Genomic DNA, 20,240 nt, shown 5'->3' with positions numbered 1-20,240 from the left:
TGTCACATTCCCATTTCAGACTGTGATATTGTGCCGGATCTACAGTACATGGCGGGGAAGGTAGTCTTACCCGGTTCTCAGCAGCAAGCGGGTTGATTCCAGCAACGCGGGTGGTCACGGGACAAGCAGCAGCAGGTGTAGGTAAATAAGCCGAAGTCAGAGGGCCAATGTCGTTGCCCAGCACCACCTCGGCAGGTAGGTTGTCCATGATACCAACTGTGGTCTTTCCTGGCCCGGCTCCCCAGTCTAAGTGCACCCGGGCGGTGGGTACGCGAAATACAGCACCCCCTGCGACCCGGACGGCAACTGTGCGAGTGGACACGTTCTCTGGCTTTACCAGATGTTTTTGAATCAGAGTGATAGTAGTCCCGGAATCTCTTAGGCCTTGTGCTACTTGTCCATTCACTCGTACCTCCTGACGGTGATGCTGACGGTTATCCGGAGAGGCCGCTTGTATTGGGTCTGCCTCATACCAAATTCCCAGACATTCCTCAGGGCCCCCCTCAGTCTCCAGGCAGTGGGCCGCAGAGGGACGTGATGGAGTGACCTCTGTGTTGGGTGTTGTGCGTCTCCAATTGTTATTTGTAGCTCTCAAAGGGCAATAACGAGCAATATGTCCCGTGTCGCTGCAGTGATGGCACGTCACCCTAGGCGAATCCCGGGGGTAGTTGCTAGGCCCCTGAGGACGTGGTGGGACTGGAGCCCGAAACTCTGGGCGTGGGGTGACGGTTGGAGTACGCGGTTCTACCTTCTGAGCCAGCCGCATAGTACCCTGGCTTACTTTCCTTGTCTCCGCATACTCATCTGCTAGCCGAGCCGCCTTGTTTAAGTTAGCGGGACGGCGATCTCGTACCCAGTCTTGTATGTCTGCGGCCAGGTCTTGGAAGAAATGTTCCATTAGGAACAGCTGCAATACTTCCTCCCCGGTGTTGGCCTTGGACCCAAAGGGATGCCACCCTTTGTAACTGGTTGGCCCATTCCATGTGGGAGTCCACAGCCGTCTTCTTGGACTCCCGGAAGTGCCGGCGGTAGGCTTCTGGCGTTACGGCGTATCGGGTTAGCAGCGCCTTTTTAACTTGCTGATATTGTAAAATATCCTCTGGCGCGAGAGCCCGAAAGGCTTCATTGGCTTTGCCCAACAATTTCCCCGACAAAATAGTGACCCATTGGTCTGGTGGGACCTGGTGTAGTGAGCACTGCCTCTCAAAGTCCGCCAAATATCCATCGATTTCCTCCTCACTTTCTACAAAAGCTTTAAATGCAGTGAACGGTATTTTCTTTCCTGTAGCAGCAGGTGGGGGGGTAGGAACTGCAGGTGTAATGGGCTGTCTCGCTCTTACCAGTTCCAGTTCTTGTCCCCTCTTCGTTTGTATCTCCTCCCTTGCTTCCCGGAACAGCTGGTTTATTAGTTTCACGGACGTTTCTGGATACAAGGATAATCTCTGCTGTACAATCCCAGTAATTACATCTTCTTTGCTGACCGGTGCAAGGGGCTCCGTTCCTTCCATGGATCCATCCATTTCGTCCAGCTCCAGCATTTCAGCTATCAGCTCCCTCCGTGGTCTGTTGCTGGCGCTCCTACCACGACTCTCCAATAGATCTTTTAGTGTGGATCTTTTCAGCCTGGCGTACTGCGACTCCATTCAGCACTTGCTCTTTGGATAAAAGGACCATCCCACCGCTGCCAACCAATGTAACGGCTACCCAAGTAGAGTGAGGTTCTCAGCCGTTGGAGACGTCCTTTTCCCTGGCAAGCTGCGATATGCAGGTACCGCCGGTATATCCCATCGAACGCCCTTCCAAGAAACGAGACGGGCTACGTTTGCAGAGTCAAGCAGGACTGACTTTTAATGCCACATTTTTCTTCCTTATATCTGGTTACCAACTGTACAGAAACAAATGACACTCCCCCCCCCCACCTAGGGGGGACTTCAATACACACACTTTGAAACAATGACACTCCCTTGAGCCAATCAGCCGCTAGACGTTTTTGCTCCTAAACTTGGCTCGATCAGACAATAGAATTCAATTAACCTTTAAAACAATTATCACTCACACATAATCCCCATCAGCATACACCTCACAGGGGGCTGTTACCTACACAAAAGAGAGTTCATTAGCTATGCGAAGGGTACATTAGCATTCAGCAGTGAAAGAGACTTGTCCAATTAACCCTTTGAGCTCAGAATACAATGTGGTACATCCAATTGTGACAAGCCATGCAGTTCCTTGTAGTCCTCCTGCATGAAGATTATCGATGTCCCGGCAGCATGCATAGGTCCGTTACACCAATTATTCCAAGGGATTCTGTATTCCCCGGGGCCCCCTGTCACAGGGGGTAAATGGATGATCTCTTGTTAAAGGACCAGTCCTCCCTGTCCTGTGCCTGTTTGCTATGTTCTCAGCCACCCCCAGTTTATTGCTAGGGGACATCCCCAAAACGCTTGAAGGTAGCGGCATGCAACCCACAGTCTATGACCTCCTGTACTCCAAGATATTTACTGGGGAGTCAGAAAATACAAATTTTTCTTGAAAAAACTGCGAGTCCCCTCCTGAGAAATCACCCCCCCCCCTCTGATGTGTGTCACCCTTATGGACTTCGTCATAGAGATGTCCCTGTAAATCGCACATTTCCTGCCCATTGTTCATCAGGTCTGAATGAGCGCCTAGACTGGTGCAAGGTGAGGGCACAATGTGTACCAATGAGCCCCAGGTGGGCACCATGGATCTAGACTGGCAATACACAGTGGGGCCTCTTTGGATGTCTATGAGTCCTCTTCATGCTGGAGACAGTATTTATATTGCCTCTGGAAGTTACCCTGCTGGGTACAAGACTGATGAGCATGGGGGGGGGGCATCAATTACACTACAGATGGAGGCCATTCAGAGCTTCTCATCAAAAATGTCTACAGAAAATGATGCAATTATGACTAAAGCCCGGAGAGTCTGCCATACATATTTCTGAGACTCCGGCACATCAGTTGAATCCTCCCCCTCCTGAATTGTTCTGAGTTCTGCATTGGTCGTAATCGCAGCCTACTTTGTTGGAGACAATTCTTGAGCTGGACGTGACCATGATGTGAACTAACAAGAGAATCTATTGAGTCCACCATCCTGACCACTATATACCCCGTCTGTTGTCCTCATCATCCCCTTTGGTCTCTATCCTGTCCATTGTCCTTGTTACCTCGATTTGTCCCCATATATCCTGTCCAGAGTGTTGTCACCACCTCTAATTGTCCCCAGTGTCCTGAACACTTCTTGTTGCTGCCATGGTACCATATATACAGGACTGTTAAAGCCTAACCTCCCAGTACTGCCATGGTAACATGCATGGAGACATCTAGCAGCCTAACCTCCCGGTGTTTCCATGGTAACATGCATGGAGACATCTAGCAGCCTGACCTCCCGGTGTTTCCATGGTAGCATGTACAGGACATCTAGCAGCCTAACCTCCCGGTGTTTCTATGGTAGCATGTACAGGACATCTAGCAGCCTAACCTCCCGGTGTTTCCATGGTAGCATGTACAGGACATCTAGCAGCCTAACCTCCCGGTGTTTCCATGGTAACATGCATGGAGACATCTAGCAGCCTAACCTCCCGGTGTTTCCATGGTAACATGCAAGGAGACATCTAGCAGCCTAACCTCCCGGTGTTTCCATGGTAACATGCATGGAGACATCTAGCAGCCTAACCTCCCGGTGTTTCCATGGTAGCATGTACAGGACATCTAGCAGCCTAACCTCCCGGTGTTTCCATGGTAGCATGTACAGGACATCTAGCAGCCTAACCTCCCGGTGTTTCCATGGTAGCATGTACAGGACATCTAGCAGCCTAACCTCCCGATGTTGCCATGGTAGCATGTACAGGACATCTAGCAGCCTGACCTCCCGGTGTTTCCATGGTATCATGTACAGGACATCTAGCAGCCTAACCTCCCGATGTTGCCATGGTAGCATGTACAGGACATCTAGAAGCCTGACCTCCCGGTGTTTCCATGGTATCATGTACAGGACATCTAGCAGCCTAACCTCCCGGTGTTTCTATGGTATCATGTACAGGACATCTAGCAGCCTGACCTCCCGGTGTTTCCATGGTAGCATGTACAGGACATCTAGCAGCCTGACCTCCCGGTGTTTCCATGGTAGCATGTACAGGACATCTAGCAGCCTGACCTCCCGGTGTTTCTATGGTATCATGTACAGGACATCTAGCAGCCTGACCTCCCGGTGCCGCCATGTTGGTGTGTAAACAGAACTTAGACTTAGAATACATGAATTGGAGAATATCTCCACCATAATTATCTTTACTGCAAAGTGACTTTTCATGGAACTACGATGCTGGAAAATATTGGAACCAACTTTGTCATTGTACTTTACCACGAGCTAACGAGCCTCGGATTCTATCCAACTCCAGTGTCAATGGAGGTCATATGTACTGTATCTCCTCAACTGGTGGCTGGTTCACTGAGCTCCTTGCTCTTCCGTCTGGGCAGTACATGACCATGTGGGAGGGATGACCATGTGGGAGGGATGACCATGTGGGTGGGTTGACCATGTGGGAGGGTTGACCATGTGGGAGGGATGACCATGTGGGAGGGATGACCATGTGGGAGGGATGATGTGTGGGAGAGATGACCATGTGGGAGGGATGATGTGTGGGAGGGTTGACCATGTGGGAGGGATGATGTGTGGGAGGGATGACCATGTGGGAGGGATGACCGTGTGGGAGGGATGACCATGTGGGAGGGATGACCGTGTGGGAGGGATGACCATGTGGGAGGGATGATGTGTGGGAGGGATGACCATGTGGGAAGGATGACCATGTGGGAGGGATGACCATGTGGGAGGGATGATGTGTGGGAGGGATGACCATGTGGGAGGGCTGATGTGTGGGAGGGATGATGTGTGAAAGGGATGATGTGTGGAAGGGATGACCATGTGGGAAGGATGACCATGTGGAAGGGATGACCATGTGGGAGGGATGATGTGTGGAAGGGATGACCATGTGGGAAGGATGACCATGTGGAAGGGATGACCATGTTGGAGGGATGATGTGTGGGACGGATGACCATGTGGGAGGGATGATGTGTGGGAGGGATGACCATGTGGGAGGGATGATGTGTGGAAGGGATGACCATGTGGGAAGGATGACCATGTGGAAGGGATGACCATGTGGGAGGGATGATGTGTGGGAGGGATGACCATGTGGGAGGGATGATGTGTGGGAGGGATGACCATGTGGGAGGGATGATGTGTGGGAGGGTTGACCATGTGGGAGGGATGACCATGTGGGAGGGATGATGTGTGGGAGGGATGACCATGTGGGAGGGATGATCATGTGGGAGGGATGACCATGTGGGAGGGATGACTGTGTGGGAGGGATGACCATGTGGGAGGGATGACCATGTGGGAGGGATGATGTGTGGGAGGGATGACCATGTGGGAGGGATGACCATGTGGGAGGGATGATGTGTGGGAGGGATGACCATGTGGGAGGGATGATGTGTGGGAGGGATGATGTGTGGGAGGGATAACCATGTGGGAAGGATGACCATGTGGGAGGGATGATGTGTGAGGGGGATGACCATGTGGGAAGGATGACCATGTGGAAGGGATGACCATGTGGGAGGGATGATGTGTGGGAGGGATGACCATGTGGGAGGGATGACCATGTGGGAGGGATGATGTGTGGGAGGGATGGCCATGTGGGAAGGATGATGTGTGGGAGGGATGACCATGTGGGAGGGATGATGTGTGGGAGGGATGACCATGTGGGAGGGATGATGTGTGGGAGGGATGATGTGTGGGAGGGATGACCATGTGGGAGGGATGATGTGTGGGAGGGATGACCATGTGGGAGGGATGACCATGTGGGAAGGATGATGTGTGGGAGGGATGACCATGTGGGAGGGATGACCATGTGGGAGGGATGATGTGTGGAAGGGATGACTGTGTGGGAGGGATGACCATGTGGGAGGGATGATGTGTGGGAGGGATGACCATGTGGGAGGGATGATCTGTGGGCTCCTTCATGTTGTGTTGGTCAAGGATGAGTAATTGAATGTTGCCCGGGATGGCACATGTGTCATGGCACCCTCTTCTAAGGCCTGGTGTAGAATATTTTAGGTTAGTGATGTCACCAGAGCTCAGCGTGTCCCTAGCTGAGCCCATTCTAATGTCCCAAGAACCATTTTAATGACTCCACCATCATTCTGGAGGGGAAGGGTTGCTCTATGACTTCTAGAATAAGTGATTACTGAGGAGTTGGTGGCTCCAGGTTCTCTCACGTCATAGAAAGAGTCGGTAGACGTTCCCAGTGAATCAGTTTGCTGTAGATGGGGTTCTGTAGGATTTTGGTGACTCCAGTAGGGGTATTTGTGTCCCATGATCTCCTCCTGGCTGCCATTTTCTTTTTCCTTTACAGGTTCCTAGAGGTGGAGCAAACCATGGTGGACAGAGGTGGAGGGGTGCTTGTCAGCACTGCAATGAGCCTTTCCGGGAATGGGGGGAACCCATCGTTGTGCCTCAGTCGAGGGATGGATGTGGGGTCTAGTCTGACTGGGGGAGTAGTCATGGCAAAACCTGAGGGACCCAGCACTCCTCCGGTGCCCATGAACCTGTTTGCTACGTGGGAGGTGGACAGATGTTCCCCCAGCTGTGTGCCCAGGTATGTCCAGGTTGTGTCTACTGAAGTACTTCACGTTATCACTCATTCTAGGGAAAGATTCCCAGGAACGTCCGTTATTCAGCTCAACTTTTTACACAACTCAACAGCACACCCTCTTCTTTATTTTTTGCCCATATTTATATAACACCGACATGCTTCACAGTGCTGTACAAGGAACATAGGACTGTTCACATCAGTCCTTGCACCAGAGGAGCTTACACTCTAATGTCTGAAGACCTTGTACAGGGGGGGGCTGTAAGCTTTATGCTTGTAAATGGTTGGCTCGGTGTGCATCAGGGGTGTCCTTTGAGTCCTCTTCTATACGCGTTTACAATCGATCCCTTCATCAGGAGATAAGAGAGCGAGTGCCTTTGGGTATTCCTGGTGCGCCTCCTCTGAGGCCCCGTACTCACGACCAAACATGTCTGCTGAAACTGGTCCGCAGACCAATTTCAGCAGACATGTTCCGTCGTGTGTACGGCCGTGCGGACAGGATTCCAGCAAACAATTGTCTGACAGACCGTTTCTGAGCAGACAACTGTTTCCCCGACTTGCTTTAAAACAGTCCGCTGGAAACCTGTCTGCCCGGACATGTACGGTCGTCTGTACAGACCTACCGTACATGTCCTGCCGCCCGCCATCCCTCGCATGCGTCGAATGACTTCGACGCATGCGTGGAAGCATTTTCAAGGCAGGCCGCCCACGCCGGCGCGTCATTGTCGCGGCGACACCGCGTCATCGACGCGTCGACACCGCGGACACGCCCCGCGTATTGTTTACGCGCGGACTTCTGTTCGATGGTGTGTATAGCCATCGAACAGAAGTCCCCGGGCAGTCCCCGGCCAGACATGTCCGATGGAAACGGTCTGCAGACCGTTTTCATCGGACATGTCCCGCCGTGAGTACAAGGCCTCAGGGTTGTGGCCTATGCTGATGACATGTCTGTTTTCATCTCTGGCACAGAGGAGGGGGTCTCAGTAATGGCGCGGTATGCTGAGGCTCAAAGATCAATCAGGATAAGAGTGAGGTTTTCTGGATGGGAGAGGAAGGCGAAGGCTTTGAGCTTCGGACACCTTCCCAGAGCACCAGCCATTGGCGGCTGGTGCTCAAAATTCTTGGGGGGGCGCAAACGGAAAAAAAAAAATTGCAGCCTCACTGTGCCCATCAAACGCAGCCACTGTGCCATCAATTGTCACCACTGTGCCATGCCATCAAACGCAGCCACTGTGCCCATCAAACGCAGCCACTGTGCCATCAATTGTCACCACTGTGCCATGCCATCAAACACAGCCACTGTGCCAATTGTTGCCACTGTGCATGTCACTGTGCTGTGCCCTTTAATTTTTGCCACTGTGCCCATTGTTGCCACTGTGCATGTCACTGTGCTGTGCCCTTTAATTGTTGCCACTGTGCCCTTTAATTGTTGCCACTGTGCCCTTTAATTGTTGCCACTGTGCCCATTGTCGCCGCTGTTCCCTGTAAAATGCACTTACCTTTCTGCTTCCATGTCCTCCCTCGATGTTTTCTTCCGCCTTGGTGACGCTTCAGCCAATCAGGTTCCTGATAACCAGAATCCGGGAACCTGATTGGCTGAAACGGCCGTCAGTCTTATCCAAGGAACGCACCCCCCTTACATTCCGAGGATAGACCTTCCGGGAGACTAGGGCTGTACTCGGAAAGCCTATCAGAGCCACTGGCACCAGCAGAAAATTAAAGTTTTGAAACACAACGACGTGCAGAGAAAAATTAAGTTCAATGCTTCCGAGCATGCGTCGACTTAATTCTGAGCATGCATGGATTTTTGACCGATGGATTTCCCCACAGACAATCGTTTTTTTCTATCGGTTTTTTAACCATACGGAAATTTTAAAACCGATGGGAAAAAAACTGATGGGTCCACACACGATCGTTTCGTCCAATGAAAACGGTCCATCGGTCCGATCGTGTGTACAGGGCATCTCAGGGAAAGGCTTGACCCGATTAGAAGGTACCTGATCCCGGCTTTGTCTGTGTTTTGCCCGTGTCTCTCTATGTGAAGATCTACAGATGATTCTTCCAGTTGTTATTGGGGAACAACCTGAACCTCATTAAGTGGTCTGTGACCGACCTTCCCAGGCATATGGGCCGCCTAGGTATGGTCTTGGTAACATTATTATTATTATACAGGATTTATATGGCGCCAACAGTTTACGCAGCGCTTTACAATGTAGAGGAGGGGCAACACAATTACAGTTCAATACAGGAGGGGTGGGAGGGCCCGGCTCATAGAGCTTACATTCTATAGGGAGGGGTAGGGCCCGGCTCATAGAGCTTACATTCTATAGGGGGTGGGAGGGCCCGGCTCATAGAGCTTACATTCTATAGGGGGTGGGAGGGCCCGGCTCATAGAGCTTACATTCTATAGGGGGTGGGAGGGCCCGGCTCATAGAGCTTACATTCCATAGGGGATGGGAGGGCCCGGCTCATAGAGCTTATATTCTATAGGGAGGGGGTGGGCCCGGCTCATAGAGCTTACATTCTATAGGGAGGGGGTGGGCCCGGCTCATAGAGCTTACATTCTATAGGGAGGGGGTGGGCCCGGCTCATAGAGCTTACATTCTATAGGGAGGGGGTGGGCCCGGCTCATAGAGCTTACATTCTATAGGGAGGGGGTGGGCCCGGCTCATAGAGCTTACATTCTATAGGGAGGGGGAGGGCCCGGCTCATAGAGCTTACATTCTATAGGGGGTGGGAGGGCCCGGCTCATAGAGCTTACATTCTATAGGGGGTGGGAGGGCCCGGCTCATAGAGCTTACATTCTATAGGGGGTGGGAGGGCCCGGCTCATAGAGCTTACATTATATAGGGGGTGGGAGGGCCTGGGTGGGAGGGCCCGGCTCATAGAGCTTACATTCCATAGGGGATGGGAGGGCCCGGCTCATAGAGCTTATATTCTATAGGGAGGGGGAGGGCCCGGCTCATAGAGCTTACATTCTATAGGGAGGGGGTGGGCCTGGCTCATAGAGCTTACATTCTATAGGGGGTGGGAGGGCCCGGCTCATAGAGCTTACATTCTATAGGGAGGGGGTGGGCCCGGCTCATAGAGCTTACATTCTATAGGGGGTGGGAGGGCCCGGCTCATAGAGCTTACATTCTATAGGGAGGGGTTGGGCCCGGCTCATAGAGCTTACATTCTATAGGGAGGGGGAGGGCCCGGCTCATAGAGCTTACATTCTATAGGGGGTGGGAGGGCCCGGCTCATAGAGCTTACATTCTATAGGGGGTGGGAGGGCCCGGCTCATAGAGCTTACATTCTATAGGGGGTGGGAGGGCCCGGCTCATAGAGCTTACATTCTATAGGGGGTGGGAGGGCCCGGCTCATAGAGCTTACATTATATAGGGGGTGGGAGGGCCTGGGTGGGAGGGCCCGGCTCATAGAGCTTACATTCCATAGGGGATGGGAGGGCCCGGCTCATAGAGCTTATATTCTATAGGGAGGGGGAGGGCCCGGCTCATAGAGCTTACATTCTATAGGGAGGGGGTGGGCCTGGCTCATAGAGCTTACATTCTATAGGGGGTGGGAGGGCCCGGCTCATAGAGCTTACATTCTATAGGGAGGGGGTGGGCCCGGCTCATAGAGCTTACATTCTATAGGGGGTGGGAGGGCCCGGCTCATAGAGCTTACATTCTATAGGGAGGGGGTGGTCGTACAAAAGGTAATAGCTGCGGGCAGTGATTTGATGGGGGTAACATGCTGGCAAAGGAACCGCCTGGGTAGGTCGGTATTATTCAGTCCTGGTTTAGTCCTTTTCTGAGAAGCTGGGAGAATGGGGGGCAGTGAAGAGCCTGAGGGTCCGACATGGTGAGCTCCCGGCTTATGTTTCTCTGTGTCTGAAAACGCTTTGGCAGTGGCGACGGGGGAAATGAAGTCTCTTCCTAGGAAAGCCCTGGAGAGGAGGGTTGTTGAATCTGCCTCTAGGGAGCCGCTGGCCTTGAGGGGTTGCCCAGGCCCTATTTTCAGGGAGGGTTTGCATTTCATCAATCTGGAGAGAATCCCTTTAAACTGTCGGGATTTGGCCTTGCTCTCTTTCCAGGGGAGACTCTAAGTGAAGGGCAACTTGAAGCATCGCTCTGTGGAGAACCAATAGTGGAGTGGGCTGGAGGAGACGATGGACCATTTCTTGCTTCAGTGCCCCTTCATTATAGAAGTCTATAAGCGGGTGGGCGGGGCTCTGGGTATCCCTTTCTTTTCCCCCTTGAGTTATGCGGAATGGTCCTACGGGGCTTTTGAGACTCATCGGGATTTTGATCTCGAGACACTTTTTCTAGTTAGTTTAGTAGTCCGTTGCTTCACATGGAATGCGCGGTGTCAGGTTTCCATTCGGGGAAAAAAGTCCTTCCTGTGGAGGGGGTGGGGCACGACATTCTGGGTGAGGTTGGGAAGATTCGGGGGCTTGAGAAGGACGGGTGGGGGCCGGGGGCCAGGACAAAGGCGTGGAGGAATATCAGGTCCCCGTATCTGCTGTCTGTCAGTCTCGGGGGGTGGGGCTTTTCTTTCTGTCCTTTCACCTCCCCCTAGATTTTTCTATAAGATCAGATTTTTGTAAAAAGGCCGCATGCGCGGGTTACATGTGTGACCGTTTCTTAGCCTGGGGGCGTGTTTAGTTGGGGGAGGGGCTTTGTTGTGCATTATAATAATAGGTCTTGGTTTGAATATTTCAGGGCTGTTTATTTTATATATCATTTTATTTATTTTGTATTTATGGAAATCGGATTTTATGTTTGTAAGATTTTACAAAAGATCGACTCTCTAATGTCCCCTCCCCCACAGTCACACATTATTACTAGGCTCCTCCTCCCCTTGTATTGTTCCAGGTTTGGGGTCCCATCAGGTACCGGGAATTGCTGCAGAGAGTCTTGTGATGTGGACCAGGTTGGGGAGAAGGCCGGGGGGTCCTGGGGCCCGGGACTGTCTCTCAGATAGACGGCCAATCAGCAGTCAATGTCACGCTCGCAGTTCATTGAAGTAGATCCCTATGGACCTCTCTGCTGAGGCTCCGCCCTCTTGGCAGCGGGCCCCTGAGGGCCGATATGTCCTTGCTGACACACGAGCAGCTCCCAGATTTGTAGCTGTTAATCAGGATTATCCGTCTGTTTACCATTTACCGGATTTCAGACGTGCGCTGCCAGATTAGTGACCGGGGGGGGGGGGAGGGGGTGTCCCAGCTTCAAATAATTACTTCATAATACTCCTGTGAGACGAAACCCCTCCCCCGATAATCATTATTATTACTCAGATCCCCCAATACTGCGTCAGTGATAATACAGTATCAGTAGTATTGGACTATACTCTCAGTACTCCCCCCGGTAGTATCGGTGACAGTTGTACTATACTCTCAGTACTCCCCTGGTAGTATCGGTGACAGTTGTACTATACTCTCAGTACTCCCCTGGTAGTATCGGTGACAGTTGTACTATACTCTCAGTACTCCCCCGGTAGTATCGGTGACAGTTGTACTATACTCTCAGTACTCCCCCGGTAGTATCGGTGACAGTTGTACTATACTCTCAGTACTCCCCCGGTAGTATCGGTGACAGTTGTACTATACTCTCAGTACTCCCTCCGGTAGTATCAGTGACAGTTGTACTATACTCTCAGTACTCCCCCGGTAGTATCGGTGACAGTTGTACTATACTCTCAGTACTCCCCCGGTAGTATCGGTGACAGTTGTACTATACTCTCAGTACTCCCCCCGGTAGTATCGGTGACAGTTGTACTATACTCTCAGTACTCCCCCGGTAGTATCGGTGACAGTTGTACTATACTCTCAGTACTCCCCCGGTAGTATCGGTGACAGTTGTACTATACTCTCAGTACTCCCTCCGGTAGTATCAGTGACAGTTGTACTATACTCTCAGTACTCCCCCGGTAGTATCGGTGACAGTTGTACTATACTCTCAGTACTCCCCCGGTAGTATCGGTGACAGTTGTACTATACTCTCAGTACTCCCCCGGTAGTATCGGTGACAGTTGTACTATACTCTCAGTACTCCCCCCCGGTAGTATCGGTGACAGTTGTACTATACTCTCAGTACTCCCCCGGTAGTATCGGTGACAGTTGTACTATACTCTCAGTACTCCCTCCGGTAGTATCAGTGACAGTTGTACTATACTCTCAGTACTCCCCCGGTAGTATCGGTGACAGTTGTACTCTACTCTCAGTACTCCCCCGGTATTATCGGTGACAGTTGTACTATACTCTCAGTACTCCCCCCGGTAGTATCGGTGACAGTTGTGCTATACTCTCAGTACACCCCCCGGTAGTATCGGTGACAGTTGTACTATACTCTCAGTACTCCCCCCGGTAATATCGGTGACAGTTGTACTATACTCTCAGTACTCCCCCCCGGTAGTATCGGGGACAGTTGTTCTATACTCTCAGTACTCCCCCCGGTAATATCGGTGACAGTTGTACTATACTCTCAGTACTCCCCCGGTAGTATCGGTGACAGTTGTACTATACTCTCAGTACTCCCCCGGTAGTATCGGTGACAGTTGTACTATACTCTCAGTACTCCCCCGGTAGTATCGGTGACAGTTGTACTATACTCTCAGTACTCCCCCCGGTAGTATCGGTGACAGTTGTACTATACTCTCAGTACTCCCCCGGTAGTATCGGTGACAGTTGTGCTATACTCTCAGTACACCCCCCGGTAGTATCGGTGACAGTTGTACTATACTCTCAGTACTCCCCCCGGTAATATCGGTGACAGTTGTACTATACTCTCAGTACTCCCCCCCGGTAGTATCGGTGACAGTTGTACTATACTCTCAGTACTCCCCCCGGTAATATCGGTGACAGTTGTACTATACTCTCAGTACTCCCCCGGTAGTATCGGTGACAGTTGTACTATACTCTCAGTACTCCCCCGGTAGTATCGGTGACAGTTGTACTATACTCTCAGTACTCCCCCGGTAGTATCGGTGACAGTTGTACTATACTCTCAGTACTCCCCCCGGTAGTATCGGTGACAGTTGTACTATACTCTCAGTACTCCCCCCGGTAGTATCGGTGACAGTTGTACTATACTCTCAGTACTCCCCCCCGGTAGTATCGGTGACAGTTGTACTATACTCTCAGTACTCCCCCGGTAGTATCAGTGACAGTTGTACTATACTCTCAGTACTCCCCCGGTAGTATCGGTGACAGTTGTACAATACTCTCAGTACTCCCCCGGTAGTATCGGTGACAGTTGTACTATACTCTCAGTACTCCCCCGGTAGTGTTGGTGACGGTTGTACTATACTCTCAGTACTCCCCCGGTAGTATCGGTGACAGTTGTACTATACTCTCAGTACTCCCCCCCGGTAGTATCGGTGACAGTTGTACTATACTCTCAGTACTCCCCCGGTAGTATCGGTGACAGTTGTACTATACTCTCAGTACTCCCCCAGTAGTATCGGTGACAGTTGTACTATACTCTCAGTACTCCCCCGGTAGTATCGGTGACAGTTGTACTATACTCTCAGTACTCCCCCGGTAGTATCGGTGACAGTTGTACTATACTCTCAGTACTCCCCCGGTAGTATCGGTAACAGTTGTACAATACTCTCAGTACTCCCCCGGTAGTATCGGTGACAGTTGTACTATACTCTCAGTACTCCCCCCGGTAGTATCGGTGACAGTTGTACTATACTCTCAGTACTCCCCCGGTAGTATCAGTGACAGTTGTACTATACTCTCAGTACTCCCCCGGTGGTATCGGTGACAGTTGTACTATACTCTCAGTACTCCCCCCGGTAGTATCGGTGACAGTTGTACTATACTCTCAGTACTCCCCCCGGTAGTATCGGTGACAGTTGTACTATACTCTCAGTACTCCCCCCGGTAGTATCGGTGACAGTTGTACTATACTCTCAGTACTCCCCCGGTAGTATCGGTGACAGTTGTACTATACTCTCAGTACTCCCCCGGTAGTATCGGTGACAGTTGTACTATACTCTCAGTACTCCCCCGGTAGTATCGGTGACAGTTGTACTATACTCTCAGTACTCCCCCGGTAGTATCGGTGACAGTTGTACTATACTCTCAGTACTCCCCCCGGTAGTATCGGTGACAGTTGTACTATACTCTCAGTACTCCCCCGGTAGTATCGGTGACAGTTGTACTATACTCTCAGTACTCCCCCGGTAGTATCGGTGACAGTTGTACTATACTCTCAGTACTCCCCCGGTAGTATCGGTGACAGTTGTACTATACTCTCAGTACTCCCCCGGTAGTATCGGTGACAGTTGTACTATACTCTCAGTACTCCCCCGGTAGTATCGGTGACAGTTGTACTATACTCTCAGTACTCCCCCCGGTAGTATCGGTGACAGTTGTACTATACTCTCAGTACTCCCCCGGTAGTATCGGTGACAGTTGTACTATACTCTCAGTACTCCCCCCGGTAGTATCGGTGACAGTTGTACTATACTCTCAGTACTCCCCCCGGTAGTATCGGTGACAGTTGTACTATACTCTCAGTACTCCCCCCGGTAGTATCGGTGACAGTTGTACTATACTCTCAGTACTCCCCCCGGTAGTATCGGTGACAGTTGTACTATACTCTCAGTACTCCCCCGGTAGTATCGGTGACAGTTGTACTATACTCTCAGTACTCCCCCGGTAGTATCGGTGACAGTTGTACTATACTCTCAGTACTCCCCCGGTAGTATCGGTGACAGTTGTACTATACTCTCAGTACTCCCCCCGGTAGTATCGGTGACAGTTGTACTATACTCTCAGTACTCCCCCGGTAGTATCGGTGACAGTTGTACTATACTCTCAGTACTCCCCCGGTAGTATCGGTGACAGTTGTACTATACTCTCAGTACTCCCCCGGTAGTATCGGTGACAGTTGTACTATACTCTCAGTACTCCCCCGGTAGTATCGGTGACAGTTGTACTATACTCTCAGTACTCCCCCGGTAGTATCGGTGACAGTTGTACTATACTCTCAGTACTCCCCCGGTAGTATCGGTGACAGTTGTACTATACTCTCAGTACTCCCCCGGTAGTATCGGTGACAGTTGTACTATACTCTCAGTACTCCCCCGGTAGTATCGGTGACAGTTGTACTATACTCTCAGTACTCCCCCGGTAGTATCGGTGACAGTTGTACTATACTCTCAGTACTCCCCGGTAGTATCGGTGACAGTTGTACTATACTCTCAGTACTCCCCCGGTAGTATCGGTGACAGTTGTACTATACTCTCAGTACTCCCCCGGTAGTATCGGTGACAGTTGTACTATACTCTCAGTACTCCCCCGGTAGTATCGGTGACAGTTGTACTATACTCTCAGTACTCCCCCGGTAGTATCGGTGACAGTTGTACTATACTCTCAGTACTCCCCCGGTAGTATCGGTGACAGTTGTACTATACTCTCAGTACTCCCCCCGGTAGTATCGGTGACAGTTGTACTATACTCTCAGTACTCCCCCGGTAGTATCGGTGACAGTTGTACTATACTCTCAGTACTCCCCCCGGTAGTATCGGTGACAGTTGTACTATACTCTCAGTACTCCCCCGGTAGTATCGGTGACAGTTGTACTATACTCTCAGTACTCCCCCCGGTAGTATCGGTGACAGTTGTACTATACTCTCAGTACTCCCCCCGGTAGTATCGGTGACAGTTGTACTATACTCTCAGTACTCCCCCGGTAGTATCGGTGACAGTTGTACTATACTCTCAGTACTCCCCCCGGTAGTATCGGTGACAGTTGTACTATACTCTCAGTACTCCCCCCGGTAGTATCGGTGACAGTTGTACTATACTCTCAGTACTCCCCCCGGTAGTATCGGTGACAGTTGTACTATACTCTCAGTACTCCCCCCGGTAGTATCGGTGACAGTTGTACTATACTCTCAGTACTCCCCCCGGTAGTATCGGTGACAGTTGTACTATACTCTCAGTACTCCCCCCGGTAGTATCGGTGACAGTTGTACTATACTCTCAGTACTCCCCCGGTAGTATCGGTGACAGTTGTACTATACTCTCAGTACTCCCCCCGGTAGTATCGGTGACAGTTGTACTATACTCTCAGTACTCCCCCCGGTAGTATCGGTGACAGTTGTACTATACTCTCAGTACTCCCCCGGTAGTATCGGTGACAGTTGTACTATACTCTCAGTACTCCCCCCGGTAGTATCGGTGACAGGTTGTACTATACTCTCAGTACTCCCCCGGTAGTATCGGTGACAGTTGTACTATACTCTCAGTACTCCCCCGGTAGTATCGGTGACAGTTGTACTATACTCTCAGTACTCCCCCGGTAGTATCGGTGACAGTTGTACTATACTCTCAGTACTCCCCCGGTAGTATCGGTGACAGTTGTACTATACTCTCAGTACTCCCCCCGGTAGTATCGGTGACAGTTGTACTATACTCTCAGTACTCCCCCCGGTAGTATCGGTGACAGTTGTACTATACTCTCAGTACTCCCCCCGGTAGTATCGGTGACAGTTGTACTATACTCTCAGTACTCCCCCGGTAGTATCGGTGACAGTTGTACTATACTCTCAGTACTCCCCCGGTAGTATCGGTGACAGTTGTACTATACTCTCAGTACTCCCCCGGTAGTATCGGTGACAGTTGTACTATACTCTCAGTACTCCCCCGGTAGTATCGGTGACAGTTGTACTATACTCTCAGTACTCCCCCGGTAGTATCGGTGACAGTTGTACTATACTCTCAGTACTCCCCCGGTAGTATCGGTGACAGTTGTACTATACTCTCAGTACTCCCCCGGTAGTATCGGTGACAGTTGTACTATACTCTCAGTACTCCCCGGTAGTATCGTGACAGTTGTACTATACTCTCAGTACTCCCCCGGTAGTATCGGTGACAGTTGTACTATACTCTCAGTACTCCCCCGGTAGTATCGGTGACAGTTGTACTATACTCTCAGTACTCCCCCGGTAGTATCGGTGACAGGTTGTACTATACTCTCAGTACTCCCCCGGTAGTATCGGTGACAGTTGTACTATACTCTCAGTACTCCCCCGGTAGTATCGGTGACAGTTGTACTATACTCTCAGTACTCCCCCGGTAGTATCGGTGACAGTTGTACTATACTCTCAGTACTCCCCCGGTAGTATCGGTGACAGTTGTACTATACTCTCAGTACTCCCCCCCGGTAGTATCGGTGACAGTTGTACTATACTCTCAGTACTCCCCCGGTAGTATCGGTGACAGTTGTACTATACTCTCAGTACTCCCCCGGTAGTATCGGTGACAGTTGTACTATACTCTCAGTACTCCCCCGGTAGTATCGGTGACAGTTGTACTATACTCTCAGTACTCCCCCCGGTAGTATCGGTGACAGTTGTACTATACTCTCAGTACTCCCCCCGGTAGTATCGGTGACAGTTGTACTATACTCTCAGTACTCCCCCGGTAGTATCGTGACAGTTGTACTATACTCTCAGTACTCCCCCGGTAGTATCGGTGACAGTTGTACTATACTCTCAGTACTCCCCCGGTAGTATCGGTGACAGTTGTACTATACTCTCAGTACTCCCCCCGGTAGTATCGGTGACAGTTGTACTATACTCTCAGTACTCCCCCAGGTAGTATCGGTGACAGTTGTACTATACTCTCAGTACTCCCCCCGGTAGTATCGGTGACGGTTGTACTATACTCTCAGTACTCCCCCGGTAGTATCGGTGACAGTTGTACTATACTCTCAGTACTCCCCCCGGTAGTATCGTGACAGTTGTACTATACTCTCAGTACTCCCCCCGGTAGTATCGGTGACAGTTGTACTATACTCTCAGTCTTCCCCCCGGTAGTATCGGTGACAGTTGTACTATACTCTCAGTACCCCCCCCGGTAGTATCGGTGACAGTTGTACTATACTCTCAGTCTTCCCCCCCGGTAGTATCGGTGACAGTTGTACTATACTCTCAGTACTCCCCCGGTAGTATCGGTGACAGTTGTACTATACTCTCAGTACTCCCCTGGTAGTATCGGTGACAGTTGTACTATACTCTCAGTACTCCCCCCCGGTAGTATCGGTGACAGTTGTACTATACTCTCAGTACTCCCCTGGTAGTATCGGTGACAGTTGTACTATACTCTCAGTACTCCCCCCGGTAGTATCGGTGAAAGTTGTACTATACTCTCAGTACTCCCCCGGTAGTATCGGTGACAGTTGTACTATACTCTCAGTACTCCCCCGGTAGTATCGGTGACAGTTGTACTATACTCTCAGTACTCCCCCGGTAGTATCGGTGAAAGTTGTACTATACTCTCAGTACTCCCCCGGTAGTATCGGTGACAGTTGTACTATACTCTCAGTACTCCCCCGGTAGTATCGGTGACAGTTGTACTATACTCTCAGTACTCCCCCGGTAGTATCGGTGACGGTTGTACTATACTCTCAGTACTCCCCCGGTAGTATCGGTGACAGTTGTACTATACTCTCAGTACTCCCCCCGGTAGTATCGGTGACAGTTGTACTATACTCTCAGTACTCCCCCCGGTAGTATCGGTGACAGTTGTACTATACTCTCAGTACTCCCCCGGTAGTATCGGTGACAGTTGTACTATACTCTCAGTCTTCCCCCCCGGTAGTATCGGTGACAGTTGTACTATACTCTCAGTACTCCCCCCGGTAGTATCGGTGACAGTTGTACTATACTCTCAGTACTCCCCCGGTAGTATCGGTGACAGTTGTACTATACTCTCAGTACTCCCCCGGTAGTATCGGTGACAGTTGTACTATACTCTCAGTACTCCCCCGGTAGTATCAGTGACAGTTGTACTATACTCTCAGTACTCCCCCGGTAGTATCGGTGACAGTTGTACTATACTCTCAGTACTCCCCCGGTAGTGTTGGTGACGGTTGTACTATACTCTCAGTACTCCCCCCGATAGTATCGGTGACAGTTGTACTATACTCTCAGTACTCCCCCCGGTAGTATCGGTGACAGTTGTACTATACTCTCAGTACTCCCCCGGTAGTATCGGTGACAGTTGTACTATACTCTCAGTACTCCCCCGGTAGTATCGGTGACAGTTGTACTATACTCTCAGTACTCCCCCCGGTAGTATCGGTGACAGTTGTACTATACTCTCAGTACTCCCCCAGTAGTATCGGTGACAGTTGTACTATACTCTCAGTACTCCCCCGGTAGTATCGGTGACGGTTGTACTATACTCTCAGTACTCCCCCCCGGTAGTATCGGTGACAGTTGTACTATACTCTCAGTACTCCCCCGGTAGTATCAGTGACAGTTGTACTATACTCTCAGTACTCCCCCCGGTAGTATCGGTGACGGTTGTACTATACTCTCAGTACTCCCCCCGGTACTATCGGTGACAGTTGTACTATACTCTCAGTACTCCCCCGGTAGTATCGGTGACAGTTGTACTATACTCTCAGTACTCCCCCCGGTAGTATCGGTGACAGTTGTACTATACTCTCAGTACTCCCCCCGGTAGTATCGGTGACAGTTGTACTATACTCTCAGTACTCCCCCGGTAGTATCGGTGACAGTTGTGCTATACTCTCAGTACTCCCCCCTATAGTATCGGTGACAGTTG

The 20,240-nt window shown here is 50.9% G+C and overlaps 1 protein-coding gene across 1 annotated transcript in view; it reads left to right on the top strand.

Moving 5' to 3' along the window:
• Positions 1 to 20,240, top strand: part of LOC120935803 (phosphofurin acidic cluster sorting protein 2-like) — a 133,183-nt gene that overhangs the window by 21,142 nt on the left and 91,801 nt on the right. Inside the window, 1 exon segment of the mRNA XM_040347865.1 lies at positions 6,428 to 6,670. Within this exon segment, the coding sequence (XP_040203799.1) occupies positions 6,450 to 6,670 (221 nt within the window). The 5' untranslated portion in view covers positions 6,428 to 6,449.

The sequence above is a fragment of the Rana temporaria genome, chromosome 4 (genome assembly GCF_905171775.1).
Source record: "Rana temporaria chromosome 4, aRanTem1.1, whole genome shotgun sequence".
Lineage (NCBI taxonomy): Eukaryota > Metazoa > Chordata > Amphibia > Anura > Ranidae > Rana > Rana temporaria.
The sequence above is the reverse complement of the archived record's forward strand: the minus strand, read 5'-3'. Positions and strand labels throughout refer to the sequence as shown.